The sequence below is a fragment of the Trachemys scripta genome, chromosome 2 (assembly GCF_013100865.1).
Source record: "Trachemys scripta elegans isolate TJP31775 chromosome 2, CAS_Tse_1.0, whole genome shotgun sequence".
Lineage (NCBI taxonomy): Eukaryota > Metazoa > Chordata > Testudines > Emydidae > Trachemys > Trachemys scripta.
The window spans coordinates 32,772,275-32,792,890 of NC_048299.1; the positions used below are offsets into that span (position 1 = coordinate 32,772,275).

At 41.9% G+C, this 20,616-nt stretch overlaps 1 protein-coding gene across 1 annotated transcript in view; it reads right to left on the minus strand.

Moving 5' to 3' along the window:
• MYO3A (myosin IIIA) overlaps positions 1 to 20,616 on the minus strand; it is a 215,349-nt gene that overhangs the window by 25,359 nt on the left and 169,374 nt on the right. Inside the window, exons 27-33 of the mRNA XM_034760222.1 lie at positions 18,530 to 18,735; positions 14,659 to 14,770; positions 12,482 to 12,644; positions 11,707 to 11,793; positions 9,122 to 9,245; positions 5,381 to 6,344; positions 3,815 to 3,953 (exon numbers count right to left, since the gene is read on the minus strand). Of these exons, the coding sequence (XP_034616113.1) occupies positions 3,815 to 3,953; positions 5,381 to 6,344; positions 9,122 to 9,245; positions 11,707 to 11,793; positions 12,482 to 12,644; positions 14,659 to 14,770; positions 18,530 to 18,735 (1,795 nt within the window). The remainder of the gene's footprint in view (positions 1 to 3,814; positions 3,954 to 5,380; positions 6,345 to 9,121; positions 9,246 to 11,706; positions 11,794 to 12,481; positions 12,645 to 14,658; positions 14,771 to 18,529; positions 18,736 to 20,616) is intronic.

Sequence of the window (20,616 nt, forward strand, 5' to 3'; positions counted from 1 at the left end):
GTAGAGCATTAACTGACATGTTAGTCAGCTGGCTAAGAGTTTATAGGCTAGAATGATCATTTGGTCTGACACGGTAGAAAATACGGTTTCATGTTTGATTAGGCTTAAGGGGCTGTCCCTGGTCAGGAGAGCAACTGTGGCTGCGCTTTGCTTTACGGGTTAATACTCTTATACACATTCTTGTTCTGTTCTGTTCTCAGTAAACTTGTGCCCATTCTCCCAATTTTGCCCTGGAACTCCATCCACTTTAAATAGTATCTCCTCTCCACATGCTGCACTCACCTTGCCTATTTGCTGACCGTAGCAATTTAATCAAAATCCAAGCACAGGAAATCAAACTTCTTTTAGACTCTGACCGTTCTTCTGGAGAATTTGCATGAGCCCTCTTGGAAAGGGCATAGCTTGACTATAAAGTATGAATTTCTCTATGTTTATGACTATGAGCTTACAGGCCTTTTATACCATTTTTGCTGTGTCTTGAATGTTGGAAAGGTATGTCTGGCACCTTTCCAAAGGCAGTTAATTGTGCCTTAGTCAAACACACAAGCAAACAAACAAAAAAAGCTTTTACACTTTAAGAAAAAAAAAATGTTTTGTTTATGGATCAGAGCTCTCAGATGTATTATTCCTCAAACTATCACATCTGGTGCAAAAAAGGATCAAATGTTGGCATGTCAGAGGTGCCCATATTTGTCTGGAAAGTAGATAGAGGAAATAAATCCTCATTTTGTTAAAAACCACAGTACATTTTTTGGTGAGAAACAAATTTAATTTTATTTGGTAAAGGGCAAAATCATGGTCCTGATAAAATTAAATAGGACTTTTGCCTTTGACTTCAATAGCACCAGGGTCTGACTCAAAGAAATGTGTGACATTCTTTGCACCATGTTCAAAAGGAGATGATGTAATACTTTTCACCCATCTTGCCATAGAAAAAACATGGCATTTAAAGGGAAAGTAGAGGCATAGATAAGGGCTGCATTATGAGGTTGTACGGACAGAAACCTAGGCCAGGCACGGGGAGTTTTTCAAAGGAACAAAGGGGAGTTAAGTGCCAAACTCCTATTGACTTTCAATGGGAATTGGGTATCTAATTCCCCTTTGTCCCTTTAAAAGTCTCCTTCTGGACCTCTATCAGGTGTTAAGTATTGTAATTTTATTGGCTTTAGTGGAGCTACTCCAGATTTACACCAGTGTAATTGGATAGAATTTGGCCCATTTTGTAATTCGCAGAAACATATTGGCATATATTTCCACCTGGGTTCACTTGAGTTTTTATCACTTTTAAATAAGAAGATTTTTTTCTAATTGGCAAAATAGGTCTTGTATTTCCCTCTCCCTGTCTCTCTTATCTATGTTCTGTAGGGAAATGTTTAAGAAGCATTTGCTATTTTCCAAAGAATGAGCCTTTAATACTATATTATCTAAGGAATTAGCCTCATACTGTCAAAAAATCAGTAAAATGTAATAAAGAATTCAGCATAAACCTGCTAATCATTAACATGTCTAAAATGAAAGTCCTGCAAAAAAAAAAAAATGGAATGGAGTTTTCCATCTGATGTTTGCTCTCTCTTGCAGAAGTCAGTTGCAGAAGCATGCTGCCGGGAATAACTGGGCATTAACAAGGAGCAGCCTTTACACTTTACACTTACAAGGCCTGACTCTAATCTACACTGAGGTCCCTTTATTGCACTCTGGCAGCGTGAAAGGCCCTTAAAATGGGGGTAAAGTACATGCACATGTTCTTTAAGGCCCCTTTCACATTGCCAGAGGTATGTAAAGGGGCCTAGGTGTACATGAGACTCACCTTCACAATATTATAGTGATGATAATGTAGTATGTTTTGAACACTGAAGGGCAAATTCTAAGCCTGGGCTATGGTCTGACCACTTGATGCACCAGGGTTAGAGGAAACCTTCCCACCAGCTGGGGAACTACTCAGCAGAGCCAACAGTAACCCAAAAGACAAGAGTAGCCTCTACAGCTTCATATGCACCTCTCCATGTTGGGCAGGTCTTGGTGATCTGCATAGCAATCACACCCTTGACTTCACCCTGGCCCTTCCATTGTCTACCCCTATCTGTCCCACATGGGCTAGTATTCAGGGAGCCCTCTGAGGACCAGAGATTCATGGTGTGCTGAGGGTATGTAACCACTGTGCCTCCCCCAAAGACTGTCTCCTGTTGCACAGCAGAACTGCACCAGTTATCATTCAACTGTAACTGATACGGGATTCAATTAATAAATAATTAAAGGGGAGGAATATAATTAATGCCAGTCCACATGGTTTTATGAAAAATAGGTCTTGTCAAACAAATCTGATTTTATTCTTTGATGAGGCAAAAAGTTTGGTAGAGGTAACTTTGTAGACGTAATAGACTTTGCTGAGGCTTTTGACTTAGTACAACATGACATTATGATTACAAATTAGCACTATACAATCTCAACAGAGCACATGATCAATGTATTAGGAACTGGCTAGCTGACTGCTCACAAATCTCAATGAAGAATCATCATTGAATGGGAGAGTTCACAGGGATCGATTCTAGGCCTGAAGATATTCAACATTTTTATCAATGATTCTGGAAGTAAATATAAAATAACTGCTGATAAAATCTACAGATGAAACAAAGCCGGTGGAGTGGTACATAATGATGAGGACAGGGAATTCAGACTGAGTGAGCTAGATCACCTCATAGCTGAGCTCATTCCACCAATATACATGAACATAATCAAATGTAAGGTCGTACATCTAGGAACAAGGAAGGGAGGTCATACTTACAGAATGGGGGACTGTCTCTTGGAAAGCTGTGACTCTTGTAAAGGATCTAAAGGTCATAGTGGACAACATGAGCTCCCAGTGTGAAGCTGTGGCAAAAAGGGCTAATGCAGGGGTTCTCAAACTGGGAGTCAGGACCCCTCGGGGGTCGCGAGGTTATTACATGGGGGGTCGCGAGCTGTCAGCCTCTATTCCAAACCCCGCTTTGCCTCCAGCATTTATAATGGTGTTAAATATATTTTAAAATGTTTTTAATTTATAAGAGGGGGTCACACTCAGAGGCTTGCTATGTGAAAGGGATCACCAGTACAAAAGTTTGAGAACCATTGGGCTAATGTGATCCTTGGATGTATAAATAGGGGAGTAGGAACTGATTTTACTTCTGGATATGGCATTGGGGAGACTGATACTGGAATAAAGCAACCAGTTCTGGTGTCCACATTTTTAAAAGGATGTTGAAAAATTGGAGAGGGAACAGAGAAGAGCCACAAAAATGAGTTGAGAACTGGAGAAAATGCCGTACATTGATGAAGGTCAGGAGTTGACTTGATTATGGTGTATAAGTACCTTAAATGGGGAGAAAATACTGGGTACTAAAGGGTTTTGTAATCTAACAGAAAGGCATATCAAGAGCCAATGTCTGGAAGCTGAAGCTGAAGTCAGAAGTCAGACAAATTCTCATTAGAAACAAGGCACTTATTTTTATCAGTGAAGGTGAACAACCATTGGAACAAACTACCAAGGGAAGTGATGGATTCTCCATCTCTTGATGACATCAAATCAAAACTGGATACCTTTCTGGAAGATGCTTTGGTCAAATACAGGTTATTGGGCTCAATGCTGGGGAAACGGGGCAAAGTTTTATGGCCTGTGTTTTATACAGGAGGTCCAAATACAGGTCCAAATAGAATATCTAATGGTCCCTTCTAACCTAAATCTATGACTATGAATCCTTGTCATGGAACCCCCTGTGGTTGCAAGACTTGCCCCTGAGGGACATTAATGTTATTGATAAACATGAAGGTTGAATATTACCTGATTGACACACATGAGGAGAAAGTCGGCCATTTGTTTGTTTATCTTTGGACAGCATCACGGGCCTCAGCTGATGCGACAAAATCATTTCATTCAACTTTTGCTGCAGTGCCAAATAGTCTTCGGATAATTTTGATATCTAAAAAAAATAATACAAGATAGAGATCTCCATGTTTCCAGGTAAATCAAGGATAAGGAACTGCAGATGGAACAATAAGGTAAACAGAGACTGGACAAACTGCTTTTATGCAGTACACTGCTTTTTCGAAAGCATGAAATAATTCCATCACAGCCCTGTGACAAACACTGCATGTGTAATAATAACTGATCCTGCAAACTGCTCCGTAGAGGCTCACATCTGTGTCCATGCAGAGCCCCTTTGAAGTCAATGAGAGCAGGGTTTCAACTGTGCAGAACACGCACTAGGAACGGGTATGATAACCTTATTCAGCAAGGTGGTTAAGCATGTGCATAACTTTAAACAGGCGAGTAAGGACTTCACTACTCTGCTGAATCAGGGCCTTAGTTGGCAAATGTCAGCATTTCAAAAAACCACTTATCTTGACTGGGGCTTCTGGTTTTAGGTTAAAATGGACAATGCCCACCCCCAACCCTGACAGTCTCTCCACTTGTAGCACAAATTGTAGATTTTTACATAATATCCATTAAAATACCTGAATTTTACAGAGTGAAATCTTGGTCTCACTGAAATCAACAGGAGCTTCGCCATTAAATTCCACAGGGCCAGGAGTTCATCCACAACATTTTCAGGGAAATGTATTCGTATCAAACTATGCTGCTTCGCTGAAGCCAAACCATTTTGTGGCAATCTAGTGATTTCAATGAAGTTTTCAACAGGAAGCTTCCTGAGGTTCAGGGTGGGCTCTGGTCACTTTTGACCAGAGAGAGTGACCTGAATAAAAAAAACCCTACCCCTTTTGATCCAAATCCGGATGTTTTGATACAGTTCATTTCATGAAAATGTCCAAAAGGGTTTGTTTTTTCTCCAATGCAGAACAAAACCAAATTCCAAAATCTTGGAAGTTGTCACGAAACAGAATTGTCATGCTCTGGCCAGCTCTAGTGTACACCATTGGAAAGTATTTGTAGAAGGAACTGGTGAACGCTAAGAATCCCTTGCATTCTGTGAGAGCTCATCTATGCAAGAACAGGGCTTGGAAGGGGGAAATTTTTTGATATAATTTAAGGAAAACAAATTTTAAACAGATTTACCCCCACACCACACATACACACAAAATTCAACTACTAAGTGAGAGTTTGATTTGCCTAAAAACCCTGCCAGAATAAATTAATATCAAAATCTGTATAAACCCAACTCTTCAATTCCTGACCAGTGATTTAAATGCACAGAATAAAGTGATTTAAAATGTTACTTACTGACTGGCCTGAACAGAATGCCCCTTATTACAGTTAATTTCGGTGTTTTGTATGTTATGAAGTAGTATGAGTCAGAGCATCCATTTTCAGTGAGCTATCATCTAATGCATTGCTCTTAGCACATTTCCTACAGTTATCAAGAAATATTTAGCTTAATAAGCTTCTTACCTGTCTTGAAAAGGCTGCCAAATCACAAGCCTCTTTTGCTGAGCCATCCTTTAGATTCTTATGGCCCTCGGCCTGAGGATTAAACCTTTCTCTATCTTTTGTTGCCTTGGAATCATTATTTTGAATGTGTGCTACTTCCGTTGGCTCTCCACTAGCTCTCTCTTGACTTTTAGAAGGTAATTTCCCTTCTTTTCTGAGTTGCCCCCTTCTTCTGTAACCTCGATAATTACTCTGAATTACCACAGCTGCCTTGTCTTTGTCTTCTGAACCTTGTTTTTCTGGCTCAGCTTGCTTCTGTGAGCCTCTTACTGAGTCTTTCCTTGTATTTCCTTTATTTTCACCAGGTATTATCCCTTCCTGTGTCAGATGTTTTCTCTCCAAGTGACTGTCACACTTATTCTGAACAACAACAGACAGTTGGTTTTGCTCATCTGTGCTGATTGTTTCCTGATGAGTCAGATCTCGGAGGCCTAGTTCTGTCATTTTTTTAGATGACTGCTTCAAAGAGGCCTGTTTTTTACCTTCCTTTGGATGCTGCCATGGAGGGTTTTGTTTCATAGAAGCACTCTCTCTTCTTGGAGGCATTTTCCTTTTTTCCTCTAGGTTCTGTCTGTCTGGGTGTCCAGGGTAGCTGCTCTGACTGAAAATAGCTGCCTTATCTTTTCTGTCTGTTTCAGCCTCAGCTGCCCGCGCTACATTTTGAACTGACTTTACTTCTGGTTTCAAGTTTTCCACTGGAGAAGACACTTGGTCTGCTAGTTTTCTGTGATGCTCCTTTATTTTTTTACGCTCTCTGTAGCCTCTGTAGTTACTCTGAACAATAACAGCTGCTTCCTCTTCAGCTGCAGAAGGAGAGTTTGTTATCACAGCTGGGTTTTCTTCATTGTCTTGAGGTTGCTCATCTTTTTCTTTTTCAATAATGGAGGCTGCATTTTTAGTTTGTTCCTTCTTCAGAAGTGATTCCCTGTATGAGACATATTGCATTTGGGAAATATTATAGCAGACAGATTACCACCTTACAATTTCCTGCAGCAATGTTTGTGTACTAAACGACAATTTGATCAATCAAAAATGAAAATAAAACAGCTAGAGCATGTAGCACAGATTAGGAATGGGGAATGAAGATACATATTTGTGAACATGAATGATATTCTAAATCTGGAAGAATATCCCCGTCAAATGGCCCAAGGGCAATGAGAGTGACAATCTAGATGATAAAAGAGCAGGTGATAAAGGATACAGAAAAAATCCACTGAAAGTGTACAGATAGTAAAAAAAGACAGGTATTTTCCTGCAGTGTACAAAAACCTCAGTAATTCAGACAGTCCAAAACCCATCCCCCAAAGGATGCCCAAATAGCAATGCAAAAAGAATGTTGATGGATTTGGATCCAGGTCATAAAACTTCATATGGAAAATACTCCCTGACACCAGGGGAATAACTGACACACTCCTTGGGCCTTCTTTGTCACCATCAGCAGAGGTTAAGTGCCAAGCCAGGCCTTTCACACGGTTCAACCCACTACCACTTGAAAGAGTTTGTGCAGTCCTTCCATAGCTCCTTTCTATCCACCTAAGGTACTTATATGGCTCCCCACTACCATAATATCTGAGTGCCTCCCTATCTTTAATGCATTTGTCCTCACAACACCCCCATTTTACAGATGGGGAACTAGGGTACAGAGAAACTAAGCAACTTGTCCAAGGTCAAACAAGAATCTGTGATGGAGCAGGGAATTGAACTTCCATCTTCTGAGTCCCAGGACAGCATACTAACCACATCCTTCTACTTCTTTACGCAGCACTGTCTTTACTGGCTGTGAGTGGTCTCCCGAATGGGTAAGACTACCAAACCTTTCTAGTGCTACCTCCTATTAGGCTCACTCATAATCACACCACAAAAGCAAAGCCTAAAAATGTAAAAAAGAAGAAGGCTTCTCAGAGGGGCATTTCAGAGAATGAATGCCTACTTGGCTGAGTTACACTGAGCAGGACCAGAACAGCCTGTGAAAATACTGGCCATTCAGCATAGTGTGCCTGGAAAGAGTCCTAAACTACTTTCATGATAAGAGTCTGTTTTATTGTTGGGTACCCATCTCAACATATGGATAAAAGGAAGTTTCCATGTTTCAGATTGTCAGTTTCTTTCCATTTTTACTTTTATTTGATTCAGACAAGAAGTGTATGCAATGTATAGAAATGTCTCAAGAAGAGCTATTCCAAACAGACCAGGACCTATCAGTAGTATCAGTTTATATTAAAATCACAGGTGGGCAAAATATTGCCAACAAATTTTTTTTTACCCCATATTTGCCTCTTCTCCCCTGAGGTCACAAAACTTAATAAAAATGTTTACTGCCATCTTTTAAAACAAGCAAACAAACTATACTCTTGGGGGAATTCTGTGTCACTGTGCATGTGCAGAATTCATATCCCCCGCAGATTTCTTTGCTTCCCCACAGAAAAATGACTTCTGATGGGGAAGCAAAGGCAAGCCGCCAAAGCAGTGACATGCTTCTCCCTGGCAGCTCAGGCAGGTCGGTTCGGGTACCTGGAGCAGCCAGTAGAAACATAAATCACCACCGAGGGGGGGATGGGCAGTTGTGTGTGTAAGACTTTGTCCCACTTGCTCGGTATTGTGGCATGATCGGCGTGGAAAGCCAAGGCTTCAGGGTGTTTCTGAGGAGGTAGGAGTGGGACAGGCTCTGTCTCCTCAAGCAGAGCATAATGTATACTCTTGGGGGAATTCTGTACCACTGCGCAGTGCAGAATTTTGCAGAAATTAACGTGTGTGCAGAATTCCTTTTCCCCCACAGAAAAGGGCTGCAGTGCTACTAGCTGCCACTAGGAGCCACACATAGACGACACTGCTGGGGGGAGGGAGAGGGAGCTAGAGGGATCTTGGCAGCTGCAGTCAGGGCCGGCTCCAGGCACCAGCTTACTAAGCAGGTGCTTGGGGCGGCCACTTCGGAGAGGGGCGGCACGTCCAGCTGTTCGGTGGCAATTCAGCGGACGGTCCCTCACTCCTGCTCGGAGCGAAGGACCTCCCGCTGAATTGCCGCCGCAGATCGCGATCGTGGCTTTTTTTTTTTTTTTTGGGACGGCCAAAACCCTGGAGCCGGCCCTGGCTGCAGTTCCCAGCATGCCCTGAGGGAAAGAGAGGGCAGAGCACAGGAAACTCCATGCAAGCCTGGTACTGAGTATCAGTCTGTTTCTCCCCCTGGATCCTTGGGCTCTGGGGGGGAAAGAGTGCCGTTATCTGGGCTGGGGGAGGGCTGTGGTTGGGCTCTGGGGGGGGAGGGGTTTCAGGTGTATTGGCTGGGGCGGCATGGCTGGGCTCTGTGGGGGAGGGGTTGTGGTTGTCTGGTCCCCCAGCTGGGCTCTGGGGTTAGGGCAGAGAAACAGGAACTGGGCTGTCATAGAGGTTTCTTTCACTCTCTACTCCTGGGGGAATTTTTGTGTGTGTTTGTATTGTTACAGACATACTTGCTGACTGGTATTTTGAAATAAATTACCAAAATAGTTGAAACTGGCGTGATTACGTAGTGTTATTTTGACAAATAAAATTTGCAGAATTTTAAAATATTGTGCACAGAATTTTTAATTTTTTGGTGCAGAATGCCCCCAGGAGTAAAACTATTTCCAATTCTGCTTCATTTCCAGAGAACATTGCTGATTCTGACAATGTGTTTATTGAAGCAGGAGACATTTAAGTGATACAATAGAAGGAAAAGATCACTACCTTTTCTTTTTGAAGCTTTTCCTCTCCCTATATCCCCTGTAGTGAGATTGAATTGTTGTTGCTGCTTTGTTCGATGCATCTGTTATTTCTTTCCTTTTCTTTCTGATTAAGTATCCTCTTGCAACTGATACAAATTACAGTACAATACCATTTTAAATAACACCCAAGCTGTAGTTCAAACTTTTAACAGAATTAAATAAAAAAAAAGCTGCAGAAGATAGGAAGCTGGTAGTAGAGGCAAGGTGGGGAAAGCTGTGTTTTCAAGTGAGATTTTAAATGTGATGGCAAGTCAGTGAAGTGGAGGGATACAGGAAGTTTATTGAGATGACAGAAGCTACAGAGGAGAATGGCCTCACACCTGCAGTGGTGACATTATGTGAAGGATCATAGAAGGAGGCAATGGTAGAAGAACTAGGGAGTGGGGTAGGGAATGGAAGAAGCCAAATTCAGAATTGATATGTAAAGTTGTGTAAATTAGATTCCCCAGCACACATTTACTGATGTGTAAGTGAGTGCAATGGGTTCTAAGATGGTGTGAATTACATACCAAGGAGCCAAATTTCAGGTAGGGGTGGCCTATCTGCTTTATTTACACCCCTCATTAGCTGACTTTCTTGCTGCATTCCTCTCTCTGTGAGCTACATCAAGTTGCACTCCAGTAGATGCACTGGGGGCCAGACTCAGAAGTGCTGTGTAACGGAGACAAATTATAGGTTGAAAAGTGGGTGTGAGTCTAAGGGGATACAGCGTAGTCTAGAAAGGAATATACATGGATTTAACATGTACTTTTAGGGGGCCCAAAGACAGTGGAAACTACATGAACTTAGATTCTTTCTAGAATTTCTTAGGCTTTGTCTACACTAGCACTTTTGTCGGTAAAACTTTTGTTGGTCTGGGGTGTGAAAAAACCACCCCCCTGACCAAGATAAGTTTCACAGACAAAGCGCAGGTGTGGACAGTGCTATGTCGGCGGGAGATGCTCTAGTGCAGACATAGCTACCGCTGCTTGTTGGGGGTGGTTTAATTATGCCAGTGGGAGAGCTCTCTCCCGTTGGCATAGAGTGGCTACACAGGAGACCTTACAGCAATGCAGCTGCAGGGATACAACTGTGCTGCTGTAAGGTCTGTAGTGTAGACATAGCCTTAGACTTTCTGGGCCTGATTCTCCTCTCACTTACATAGGTTCAGATCAGGAGTAACTCCACTGAAGTCAAAGGAGTTATACCAGTGTAAATGTAAGTTTGGACAGCATCTGATCTGTTTCAAGTTACTTAGCTTCACCTGTGAAGTTAGCCCAGATCGTTGAGGTAGGATGGAGCATGTCCAAGGATGGTTTTCAAAACAAGGATGGCAATTTTGAACTGGATTTTGAAACAAATGGGGAGCAGAGCCACTAAAAGTGTGAGAGAATGGGCATAATATGATTTTGCTTCTTTTATGCTGAAGGAAGTTGAGCTGAAGCCACATGTCAGGAAGAGAGAGTGGACACAAAGGAGAATTAAAGATATCATAAGATACAGTGCAGTGGTTAATCAACATGAATGAGCTGTTGCTACATTGTGGGGTTTGAGATTCCCTCTGCTGAGGAGGTAATCGGGGCATCTCAGATATCATCATTTTGGTAAATATTGACTTTCAATGGTGACCTCTTTGGATTTGATTCTGCTCTCAGACCAGTTTTACACTGGTAAAATTCCACTGACTGCAATTGAGTTACTCCTGAATATACACCACCTGAGATCAGTGTCAGGTTGCATACACACAAGTGAGGGTTATCAAAATGACCAAGAAGGACAGGGTAGATAGAAAAAAGCAAAGGATCAAGAACTGAATCTTGGGAGATGTCACAGCAGAGATATCTTGGCAAAGAGGAAGAGGGAGGAACATTTTGATAGGTAGGAACAGAGCTATGACACAAGACAATCAGAGACATATGCATAGCTATAGATAAGTAAACTTTTCTAAAGTAAATGCTATCTAATATGTAACAAACATATACAAAAATGTAAACAATATATACAAGAGCATACAGACCAATATTTGTATATATACACATTAAATGCAAGCAGATATATAGTGTGCACAGAGGTGAAAATGGGCTGGTACGGCATACAGGTAAAAAGTGGCTGCCACTATGGGCCCGTACGCAGCTGCCCCAGAGCCCGGCAATTTAAAAGGGCCCGGGGCTCCTGGCCACCGCTACCGCGGCAGCGACCAGAGTCCCAGGACTTTTAAATCACTGCCGGAGCCCTGGGAGGTGCAGGCCGGGCAGCGCGGAAGGGCTGGCTGGGGGAGGCTGACCCTCCAGCCTGGCCCCTTCCGCCTGAGGCCCTGCCCCTTCTGGGGGCCTGGAGCTGGGACCCCGTACTGGTAAGTCTTTTATGTTATTTTCACCCCTGAGTGTGCATACATATATACAATATTTACAAGCAGAGATATGTGCATCAGATCGTTGGTGCAATCTGATGTAGCTCCACTGCAGTCAATGTAGCTTTATAGCAGCTGAGGATCGGGCCCACTACATTGAGTATAAGGAGATTGATAAAATCAGTGAATTAAAAGTCTAGAAAGCTAACAGTCCCTACCTGCTTGAAGTCTGGTAATAAATGTTTCCATTTTGTATTTATTTTTTCCATTTTCATATTCTTTACGAGCAACAAAGCCCCTGTAAACTAAAAAGAGGTGGGAAAATTTAAGCTCATCCATTAGGTGATATAGAAGAATATGAAAATAAAGAATTCTTCAAGGAATTATGGCATCAGAACTGAAGTATTCAAACATCATATCTTTCCAGGATGTTTCTACAAAGAAACACACTTTTGAATTGTCAGTCAGGTTTCCAAATTTTTTATGACAAGGAAGCACAAACTGTATAAAATATGTAAAATCTGGGTCCTCCAGGTCATATTGTAATTATGGAATCAATTAGTATATAAAAAATGTAGATGTTAGAACTTCCAAGAGGATGATGCTCAAAGTTATGCTAAAAGGAGGCTGGTCAATTAGTGATTTCTCAATCAATAGCTTAATTCGTTTTATTATCCAAGGTGGTTAATACATTAATTTTTCACTGGTATATTATGTGACATTGTCAGAGTATGCTGGAATTTTAGGAATAAAATATTATTTATGTATTCACATTCCTTTGTTGTTAAAATTGCCTTTTAAAAGTAACATTGATAGACAACTGTAGTGAAGGGATTATTGTCATAACCTGATTAACCGATTTATTTTCATAAAAATACATAAAACATCAAACATAGAATGCTTTATCAAGTGCAACAGGTTTAAAAGAACAAAATGTAAGAAGCCATATTTCATCCATATGCACATTTATTCTAAATGCTGTTGAGCTATTACCTGACTGTATTTTAATAGCACTTTCTTCCCTTTTCTCCTTTAATTTTTTGTATCTCTTTGAACCTAGCCACCCTCTGACATAGGCCTGAAACAAAACAATCCTGTCAACCGTCTCCTTTCTCATTAAATTCAACTGCTCCACATGATAGTATTTAAGGAACACCTTAAAGAGAGTAAACAAACAATGATACACAGCATTAATTAAAATGGCCTAGACAGTCTTCTCACAGTGATTCATATATGTACATTAGGCTATTTAGCATCAACAGGAATTCTGTATGACCATCAGAGGAAGAACAAAGCCTTTAGTTCCATTGTTTAAATGATCATTTTTGAAGGTGACAAAGCTAAAATAATTCTGTAATTTGAGTTGGTAACACAAGTGGCCAAAACACTATTTGTATTTTCATTGGAAGATACTTTAATCTCCTAAGTGTTTTCCTCTGATGCATATTTCGCAAAACTAACTCCAGTCTGTTAATGCTTTTGCCCAGTACCTTAAACCCATGCAATTTATTTATTTTTTAATTTGCTTTCAGGGAAGCCTACGCCATAGAACAACAACCCCCAAAGCAAGACTGGCACAAGTGATACAAACATCAGGCCTGATTCTGCTCTCACACTGGAGTAAATCAGGAGTAACTCCATTGAAGTTAATGGAGTTGTACTGGTGTGAAACCAGTTGCTGTAGGTAGGAGGAGAATCAGTCCCATTGTATCTATTTTTTCAGGCCTTTTCTGACCTCTCCCCTCTACTCCTTTTGTCATAGTTTCTGTCTGTCAGATCCTGCCTCAGTTACATTGGTGTACATCTGAAGTAACTCCATTTAAGTAAATAGTGGGATATAAATTCCCATACTTCCAGTTATTCTCCTTTCCCCATCCCCATTTTCTCCTTTGATCCCACCTCACAACATGAGAGAGATTGGGCGGGGAGGTGCATCCATGGATCCTTGTCCCAGCCTTCTTTAGAAAAACCTGCCCTAGCAATACCCCTAGGCCTTTGAGGAAGATCTTTCTTCTCTTCTCTGGTAGTTCCATTATGAATCCATTTCTGGTTCATTAGACAGGCATGAACAAGAAGAGATGTGGCTATGGAGAAAGGTGCCTCAGACAGGTGTCTCTGCACCTCAGACAGCTTCAGTTCTATGTCTCCCCCTGTCTTTGAATCTTCTGTTCCCCCTTCCACCCCCGTTACCTTCAGAGAAGGGGAGACTTGAGGCTGAAATTGTTTGAGGTGTGGAGACACCAGCTTTTCTCCTACGGCACCTTCTCTGTCTAGCAAACCTCCTGTAGTTTCCCAGCAGGGAGGCCCTTTCTGACAAATCAGGCTAGAAAGGCTGAGGTGGGAGGGAGGCTGATAAATTCTACTGGTGCCACGGGGCAATAATGACGGAGCAGATATTTATCTCCACCCTAATCAGAGGCTACTCAAGACAATCTGCCACCCTACACAAATCTTCAGTGTGCTGCCCCCCTCCTCATAGGCCTAGGGCAGCAGATTTTGCCTGGCTGCCCCTCAGTCATGATAGAGGGGCAGCCAAGCCAAATTTGAATGAGTGGCATGTAATCCAGTGTAAAGAGTTGCAAAACCACTCAAATTTGCTCCAGATACCCCTCCATCATGATGAAAAGGTGACCGGCCAAATCTGTTGCCCTAGGCAGCTGCCTAGTTCATAGGTGCGGGAAGTAAGGGTGCGGGGGTGCTGCAGCACCCCCAGGTTTTATGCAGGACCACTGGCCCTGCACCCTGCTCCCCAGCCGCTGGCTCTGTGCATAAAACCTGGGGGTGTTTCCCATGCCTATGACCTGCTCCCGGCCCGCCGTCCACACTCCGCTCCCCAACCCCTCATCTCACCTGGGGCTCGGGTCCTGGCCGCCAGCACCCCCACTACTAAATATATTCCAGCGCCACTGGCCTAGTTTGCTTATAGGTGGCCTCTGTCCATAACCAAATCTTCCCCCACTCTCTACATCTGAGATCATCTGCTGCTAACTCCTCTCCCCCCACTGAGGGACCAGGATTTCAGCCTAATTGTCAGTAAGGAATGTCCAATGAAATAATTTTTTTACGCATGTGAATCAAAAGTAATTCCAGTGAAGTAACCGAGAGCAGAGTTTGCTTAATATCTTTACAAACACATAGTGAAATGTATGCAAAGTATGTGAAAATATTACTTTGGTTTTTCCAAGAACCCAGTTGTCAAGGCGGGCTTTTTCTAAGATAGCAGCACAGGTTTCAGGGCTGACTGGAGGATCATCATTTGTTTTGTAACAGATGAGGTAATATCTAAAAGACAAAAATATGATTATTACAGTAATATGGAATAACTGAAAAATGCAGATGCACGCCATTCATCTAAATGAAACCTAGTTTAAAATGTTTTTGTATGAAGCAATACATAATGTACTAAAAAGAAGAACATGCCAAAAATCACTGTGTGTTTATATACAGCAATTAGAAACACAGTTAAAGGTGCATGAGAGAGATCTTGTACACCCTGGAGGGTTTTTTAGTTCTATTAACATCACTACAGGACTCTCAGAAAACATGCTGTCTAGTAAGAGTCTTTGCCAATTCGTTGCCTTTACTACTTCTTTGCATGTTGTGGATAATCCTTTTGTGACATTCTGTACCTTGGGGGAGCACCCGGTAACCCCCATATATATATAATTGTGATCTTGCATATAAAGCAGGCCTTGTGAGGTATCAGGGGAAAGGTTATGATCTGCTGAAGTCATTTTTCTACCCATATATGCATATCATTAATGCACATGAAATTATAAGAATTGTGTTGTATGGTTTTCACTAAAATATGCTGTAGGTTCTGAAGGTGCCCAGATACTAGCTCTACAGAGACAATGACCAGGGAGGTAACCAACACCCAGGTGGGTGCTGTTGAACAGACATCACCAGCTATTGTTCAGCAAGGGAGCTACAATGCAATGACTCAACTAGATGAGGCCACACCAGGGGAATTGCTCAGCCTTGCCTAGAGACTCAGCAATGCTCATCAGACATGTCTGGACTTGTGTTCTACAAGCACATAGACTAAGGGTATAAAACAAAACACAGTGGTCACATGCTTGGCCTTTTCTCCTCCCCCACCTATGCTGCAAGCAACATGGACAATGAAAAGACTTAAGACTCCAACAGAGGAGACTGGCCCAGGTTTCAAGGGTCAAATCTGTGTACTATGAATTGCAATATACAGTGGGGTGAGAAAAACTGCTTAATCTAGATGTTGCCCAGTCTAATAGGATGGAGAGTTTAGACTGCATGCTTATATTTTATTTTATTTTATTTTGGTAACTAACTCTGACTTTTTGCCTATCACCTATAATCACTTAAAATCTATCATTTGTGGTCAATAAATTTGTTTCACTGTTTATCTTTACCAGTGAGTTTGTCTGAAGTGTGTGATAGATCTGCTCAGGTTTTCAAAGGCTAGTGTATATCCACTTTCCATTGATGAAGTGGTGAACCAATGAATAAATCTGCATGGCTCATCTTGAGCAGTGCAAGACGGTATTTTTCTGAGGTTCAGTGCTGGGAGCTGGGGGGATTCGGCTGGTGCATCTCTTTGTGATTCTTGAGTGGCTCTGGGAACATTCATGCAATCTAGCTGGGTGTGGGGCTCCACATGCGGTTGTTCTGAGTGATAACCGCACCTGGAGGGGTTTGCTGCTGGTCACCAGCAAGGTATTGTGAGAGACAGCCCAGGCTGGAGTCAGTTAAAGGGGCACAGTGGCCCCACAGTCCCAGGCTGCACCCCGGGGATCCCATCACACCCTTACATCAGTAACAAAGAACATGTCAATCATTTTTACAGTTGTTTTCTGTTTAAAGGTATTCTTTCAAATATTGAATTTTAATATCTCATACCCATGCCTCTGCCACTCCTAGCCTGGGGCCACAAAACTTCAGCTGGTGTAGAAGGTGGCTGCCTACTAACTCCTTGCTGGGAGCATACTTCATGTGTGTTGCAGAGACTATACTGGCTTACAGTTCTTTGCTAAATGCAATTTAAGCTGTTGGTCTGATCTATGAAGCCCTTTACAGTTTGGGTCCTGCATACCTTAGAGCAGTGGTTCTCAAACTTTTGTACTGGTGACCCAAATAGCAAGCTTCTGAGTGTGACCCCCTTATAAATTAAAAACACGTTTTATATATTTAACACCATTATAAATGCTGGATGCAAAGCGGGGTTTGGGGTGGAGGCTGACAGCTCGCAACCCCCCATATAGCCCCCCGACCCTTAGTTTGAGAACCCATGCCTTAGAGAATGCCTCTCTCTCCTCCTGTTTTAATCGGCATTTGAGATCAGCAGATATGCTCTAAGATGACAGTTCTCTGGATGCATTCAGCTGAAGACAGAGCATTCTTATGAGAGTGTGTAACCTTAGAATTTGCTCCTCCTTTGCTTCAACAGAGTCTCAGTTTGGCACATTGCAAAGACTATTTACCCAGGCTTTTTCTGAGGAGGTAGAAAGTAGTGTGCAGAATTGCAGGCTCTCTCTAAAATCAGTGAATAAATTCCATGTCCCTCAAGAAATCTGTGTAACTACCACTGTCTTCTCTTTACCCCTCATCACACCCCATCTTTTGTTTGTTTGAATAGTCACCTAGATATCGCTTTAGATTTAGCTTTGCTAGTCTTTTTATTAAACTTACTCCATATATTTATTATCCTTTACTTGCAAAAGCTTTAAATACAATCAACTTTTTCTAGTTTTCTTAGTTTGAGAACAATTATGTGGACACTATGTGTGCCTCCTTCAAGCTTGGCTGTCTTCTTTTCCTGTCATTCAGCTCCTCTGTACACACAAAGCCTGGATTGCTCAGGTATAAATGAGGGCAATATTTTGCCCACAGTATAATAAAAAAAGGAGCGACTGCTTATTGGCTTGGCTAATTTTCAGTCCACTTGACCTCCTTTCCCGTTTTCCCAGGTCTCTGACTGTAAGTCTCAATAAAAAACTGCCAGCTATTTAACAAAACTCCTTGTGCTTTGGGCCAGATCCTCCATGGGTGTAAATCGACCCAGCCTTGTTGAAATCAGTGGAGCAAGAGTGATTTACACCCGTGGAGGATCTGGCTCACTATGCTCTCTGCTTCCCCCCTTTACACTAGCAGTAAAATCTTTAAAAGCAATAACCAAAGCCCCAGACACACCTTGTTCACTTGAAACTACTTTCAACAGCCTTCATCAAGCTGTGCTTTTCTGACACAGTCATGCCCCCCCAGTGTGCTCTCCCGAAACAAACTTATCAAACCATCAGCTTGTTCTTCTTCTGTGTCTCTGTCATCGGCTGTCTACTTCTAGTGCCTATTAGTTTTAAAAGCTTCTGTCAGAGTGGGTGTTATCTGCACAATTTCTTCTATTTTCCCCCTGTAAATCTAAGTTCTTATCCAGGAAAATGTCTGGCTTCTACATTTGTAAAAGAGAAATGCAAAATAACTGCTTAATCTCTTACAAGTGAAGACTTTTTTACTTAACATTCTTCCAGTTATAACAAGGGTGAGACTAGTCTCTTAACAAATGAATATTACTTCTCAACTACACTTTAAAAAACAAAACCATGCATTTATGCACTTCTACCTTAATCTTTAATGTGCAATAACCAGATCATCATGTGCTTCCCTGCAAAGCTAGAGGCTGAACTAAGCTGGCTCTCAGTGGCTAGAGATACAGTAATGTGTTTTTGGAGGATGTCATCATTTGCTCCAAATTCTAAGATTTAATTTAAAATATTAAGTTTCTAGCCCTTATAGTTCTGGAGAAAACTTTCAGACTGAGCAGAGTGGTTTCTCCCTGAGTCTGCAATGAGCCTGAAACAATAGGTCAGAGATGTGTGATCTTTCCCTACAAATCAAAATGATGTGTTACCCTCATGTCTGAAATATTCTGTCTGTCCAGTCTAGCTTGTGATCTTTGACAAGGACTTTGTCTTTATCTTTGTTTTATACAGCTCCAAGCATGCTGATGACATTCAGCAAACATCAGACAACAATCATAGAAATACGCTCATATGTACATGTACTTACCGTTTTATGAAGTTAGCAAACAGTATGCGATGGGAATAACCCTGTCTCCGAATTCTTGCCGTCTCCAGAATTCCCGTATAGCGCAGCTGTACCAGTACCTTCTCTTTGTCATACTTGTGTGCCTGCCGATCATTGTTTGGCTTGATGCAACGGACAAAATGAGGCTGGCCAACCACCATCTTGGATAATAAATCCATCAGAGAATACTTTAAGAAAACAGAGAAACATTTTCTGTTGTGATACATAAAAGCCTCCTATTGTACAAGCACATCTGTGCATTTGAAATTTCATTTCACATGAGTGGTACTGTAGGTATAACTCCAAATCCATTTAAATTCTGCTAGTGGCTTAATTGTAGACAAATCAAGCTGAAATTCTAGTCTCTCTGACATCGACTATACTTGAGCCAAACATTACCTTCAGGCAAGCACGAATAACAAATTCCCAATCAGTATGTTCCCATAAATTGTTGTAATCTATAGTTCTAACAGCTAATTAAGCGCCAGTTTTGGTTTTGGAAGCAGCCGTGTTTTTGATCACAGTTAAAAATACTTCAAAACAAAATGTGTATATTTTTTGCAAGTTTCTTTGATGGCCCATTGCGTTGCTATTGATGCTGCTGAACTGCATGAGCCATTGCATGGTCCATATCGTTGAGACTTGGCAAGCCAAGTTCACCTAAGGGACATTGATTCTGACCACAGTTGTCAAAACAGAACGGTATTAAATAAGAAATGCTGTTACAATATGAAATGAATGGTTGTATTGGGATGAGCAAATACTGCAGGATTGGGCCATCTATCGGGGAACTGAATCTCATTATTAGGAAATTAAAAAACATTTTTTCTATGCGCCTGTATTTAATATTTATATAAAGTTCTCATTCATCTCTGAGACAGGAGCTGATGGAGAATACCAGGGAATAAGAGGTCAAGCTAAGGATGGGAAGTTGAAGTGTGGCAAGAAAATAAATGTAACCTTTCCTTTGCTGGAGAGGGAATGAAGGTAACTAAACAGTCCCAAAGCACATCTGGCTAGGCCCATCTGATTCAGCATGTTCCTCTGGTTCTGTTATGGAACCACTGGGTGTAAGTAACTATAGCTGCTTTCCCCAGGAGGAACCTGTGGGGAGATCAGTAGTGGAAACACCAGTTCACAATTCACATTGATCCTTTGCACTGCCCCCACCCAGCCTGTACCCCAGCCTGGCACAGGGAGGTTTGTAGCTTTCCATGCCAGCCGGGCTGAATCTGGACCTCGTGGTCCTGATGGGTTTCTACAGAATTGTTCCATTGCAGGATCCTATTAACACACAAATGAAGAGGCTACTTCCTAATTCAAAGTGACTCGAAGGAAAGTAGTAGCCAGGAGTAGTAAGACAGCTGTGTGATAGTAGGCTAGACACCCAACACCAGTGTAGGACTTCAAGCAACATATATTCTGCAATAAAATCTGTATTTCCATTCTGGACAGATGCTGCACTGTGTGTATGGTGCTAAATTAACTATCAATAGTTTGGTGATGAAGCTCAGTCAGCTAGGACAAGATAATGAATACGGAGATTTGCAGATGCATTTCTGAGTCATCTGTAGATTTCTGCATGCGAGTAAGGTAGCAGGATTCAGTCTGAATCCTCTTGTGCCTGCAATGGCAATCGCGCTTTGGATAGCAGTTTCCACTGCACCACTGCTGTCAAGATTTAGCTAATCCCAATCCTTGTATCTGTTGCTAGATTTGCTGTATGCAGTGTATCATCAAACAATAACCCATACTCAATGGGGACCCCATCCTGAAAGAAATCTTTCCTGAACTCCCTCTTCTGGCCTTCAAACAACCCCCCTGCCTCCAATAGCTCATCACCAGAAGGAAGCTCCTCACAGACTAGGACACCCAACTCAAAGTGGCACCAGATGCTGCCAGAACAACAGATGCAAAACCTGCAGACATATCTCCAGTGCTACAATCAACACCCCCCACAATACACCTTTCAAGATCCATGGTCTTACACATGCCTATCACACCATGTGGTGTGCCTCATCCAGTGCACGAAATGCCCCAATAACAACTATGTGGATGAAACCAGACAA